Consider the following 3,191-nt stretch of genomic DNA (forward strand, 5'->3'; position numbering starts at 1 on the left):
ACAATTGAAAATGTCCCTCTTGGAAAACATTAGGCATCAATTTTTTTAATTTCCAGCGAGTTACTCGCCACTCGTAGCAGACTGATGGCTCTTATTATATTTATCCTCTTTGATACCAGTTAGATGGGGTAGGGATCGAGATATTAACAAATTTCATTCAGAGCGTGTAGAATCTTGCAATCAATTTTCAAGTAACTTCTCATTGAGCTTGAAAGCATACATTCAGTTCAAGACACCGTGACAATAGCCGTGTTTTTTAACACGCGTATATCCGTTTACGCTTAAACTTTATATTGACTGCTAAGCGACAAACTATAAATACACCTCTGAAATTGTTGCGCATAAATTTTGTCCTACTAAATTTCAATACGCATTATACTCAGATGTAACTGAAATATGTGTCTTTGTTTCACCCTCTACACTAATTCTATGTATTCTATGTGTGTCCACAATTCATCGCAACTGATTCAGCTATATGTTATACCCTATGGCCATCAGAGCGTTGCGTCTCCGCTTTTCGGTACACCCTGTTGCTGTAGCTAGTTGTTTAACCACAGCCGCTAGATGGGTCTCCTAAGCATTATCTAAGCGAGAATAGGCGTTTTTTTACATGCGCAAAACGAAACACGGCTAATGTAACAAAAGGAGGAAAATTTTCCGCAAGGTGGTGCTAAAGTCGAGATATTAATTAGGTCATTTTTAATTTTGGGATCGGTTTTTAACAGTTTAACACATGTGGCAAAAAAAAACGCTAGGTGTAGCACGGAGCTTCAACTTCGGGGTCGGATGGAATCTTGCGATACATTTTCCGGAAGCCTTCCCTTATGTTGAAAACTTAAAACCTGGTACGTGGCTGCGAACCCAATGGAAATGCATTAAATTAGGAGGATATTTCCGATAGCTGCCAACCGAGGCGAGAAGATATTTAGCAATTGCATAACAAACCTGATTATATATTATACGATAAAGTTTTAAGAAACTTCCCGTTGAGCTGCAAAAAGAAGCCTTAAAAATAGTAATATGAATCAAGGCAGTGCAACAAAAGGAAATAATAATTCCGCTAGGTGGAGATTAAGAATCCCTAAATAGATTTTTGTGTAATTTCCTGGAAAAATGGGGGCTTTGAAATTTTAAACTCCTTTCAGAGACCACAGGGATCCTTTAAAAACAGTGTCACTGGCTGGCTTACGGATCGAGGTGTTTTAAAAAATAATACAAAAGGGGAGGGAAAACTTGCGAGCAAATAAATTTGAAACGTAACACATAGACAATACAACAAAAGGCGGGGAAAGGTCTTCTATGTGGGACTTGAAATTTTAAACGTATTTCAGACTTTAATTAATTGTTTACATTGGTTGGTTAACTGCCTTACGTGTGCGAAAAGCAAGGTTTATAGTTTTATTGCTTGGTATAACCGGCAGGGATTGTCTTTTCAAAAATTGGCTTCCCTACCAGAGAACAGCAAAAATCGAACACACCAACGTTCGATTACATTCGGCAACATGATCGTGTGCAATTATCCAACTTGCTTAAACGAACATAATCGACATTGATTTAAAATCAACCAACTTATTGCATGCGTGAATATAATCAATTCAGGCCTTTGCTCGTTTGCCTCAAAAGCGATTACATTCATCGGAATGAAAAGGCAAATATGAAAACTCCATGCGTCTGAATATTTGCATGATTCTTCTGCCCTTACGGCACGGCGGCAAGCTACATATAAACATTGCTTACGATTCTGTTTGTTTGCCGAACTAAACGATACTAATTCTCGTGCTTTGATTTTATTCTCCGCTTGCCTTCGTTTGATCAATACAGTCGTACGCAAAACCTGTTCGGTCATTCGATCGCAATCATGCTAACGGAGTCTAGTAAAGACATATGCTGAGTTTATTCAATTATGAGTTAATTCGCATGATAGAATGTGAATGCAAGTTTAGTGTTTGATTAAATCAAGAAAATTGTGATTTTTGCAGTTCTCTGTTCCCTACATTTAAAAAAGGCTCTTTTCTTCTCTTACACCCACCATCTATTCCATTCCCACTCCTACCCCTCGCCACAACTCCCACACATACACAATCTCTAGCCCAAATATTGGATAGCTGGTTCAAATATTTACGGACGTGTTGAGAATTTGACCGATTCCTATTAACGGCATGGCACTGCCTAGTACTACAATGCTCTTTACAGACTGATATATTGGAGTACATTTAACGAAAAATCATTAATTTTAGTGAAATAGACTCGCATTTTGGAAATTCATATTACTTTTATATTGGCTTGTCACCTATTTCTAAAATGTTTAACGCTCACTCAAAACTACGTAAGATTTCCCTAGGGGATCCACATTTCAAATTTTATTCCATATACATTTTCTAATTGTCTCGATTCATGCGCCACTCTAACGGAGCAGGATTAGCACTTTGCAAAAAATTTACAAACCTGAAGATTTTCCAGTATTGTGCTATTATACCAGCCGATGAGTTTACATACGTGAAAGAACGCAGGATATTGTTAGTAGATTGAAAAAGGTGGTCTGTAAATCGGAATTCGGTTACGACACTATCCTTTGCGTATGTGCCGCTATATAATATTCTTGTATGTGCATATGTTTATATATAGCGCTTTTGTATATTTTATTATAACTTTTTTGAGTGTTCTTTTTCATCAAAAAAGCTGTACTTAGCTAATATTCAAACTGTCTATACTAGTTTTCGCGTTGGATGCTAAATTCCGATTTGATGACAATGCTGAATTTCGTCAGAAGGAATTATTTGCTTTGCGTGATTGGACACAGGAGGATCCTAAAGAAGTAGAAGCAGCAAAATATGATCTAAACTACATTGCTTTAGATGGTACTATTGGTTGTATGGTGAATGGTGCTGGCTTAGCAATGGCTACCATGGATATTATAAAGCTATATGGTGGGGACCCAGCTAATTTCCTTGATGTCGGTGGTGGTGCTACTGCACAGGCTGTGAAAGAGGCCTTCAAGATTATTACTGCCGATCCGAAAGTTCACTGTATTTTAGTTAACATCTTCGGTGGTATTATGCGTTGTGATGTTATTGCAGAGGGAATTATTGCCGCTGCCAAAGATTTGAATATGAAAATGCCAATTGTGGTTAGGTTACAGGTAAGTGAAAAACTTTGTTTTTTATTCATTTTTTAATTATTTTTATTTTTAG

At 37.2% G+C, this 3,191-nt stretch overlaps 1 protein-coding gene across 1 annotated transcript in view; it reads left to right on the forward strand.

Annotated features, from left to right (window-relative positions):
• ScsbetaA (Succinyl-coenzyme A synthetase beta subunit, ADP-forming) overlaps window positions 1-3,191 on the forward strand; it is a 195,920-nt gene that overhangs the window by 191,681 nt on the left and 1,048 nt on the right. The window contains exon 6 of the mRNA XM_067759638.1: window positions 2,715-3,139. Coding sequence (XP_067615739.1) covers window positions 2,715-3,139 — 425 coding nt within the window. The remainder of the gene's footprint in view (window positions 1-2,714; window positions 3,140-3,191) is intronic.

Source organism: Eurosta solidaginis, chromosome 1 (genome assembly GCF_040869045.1).
Source record: "Eurosta solidaginis isolate ZX-2024a chromosome 1, ASM4086904v1, whole genome shotgun sequence".
Taxonomy (NCBI): Eukaryota; Metazoa; Arthropoda; class Insecta; order Diptera; family Tephritidae; genus Eurosta; species Eurosta solidaginis.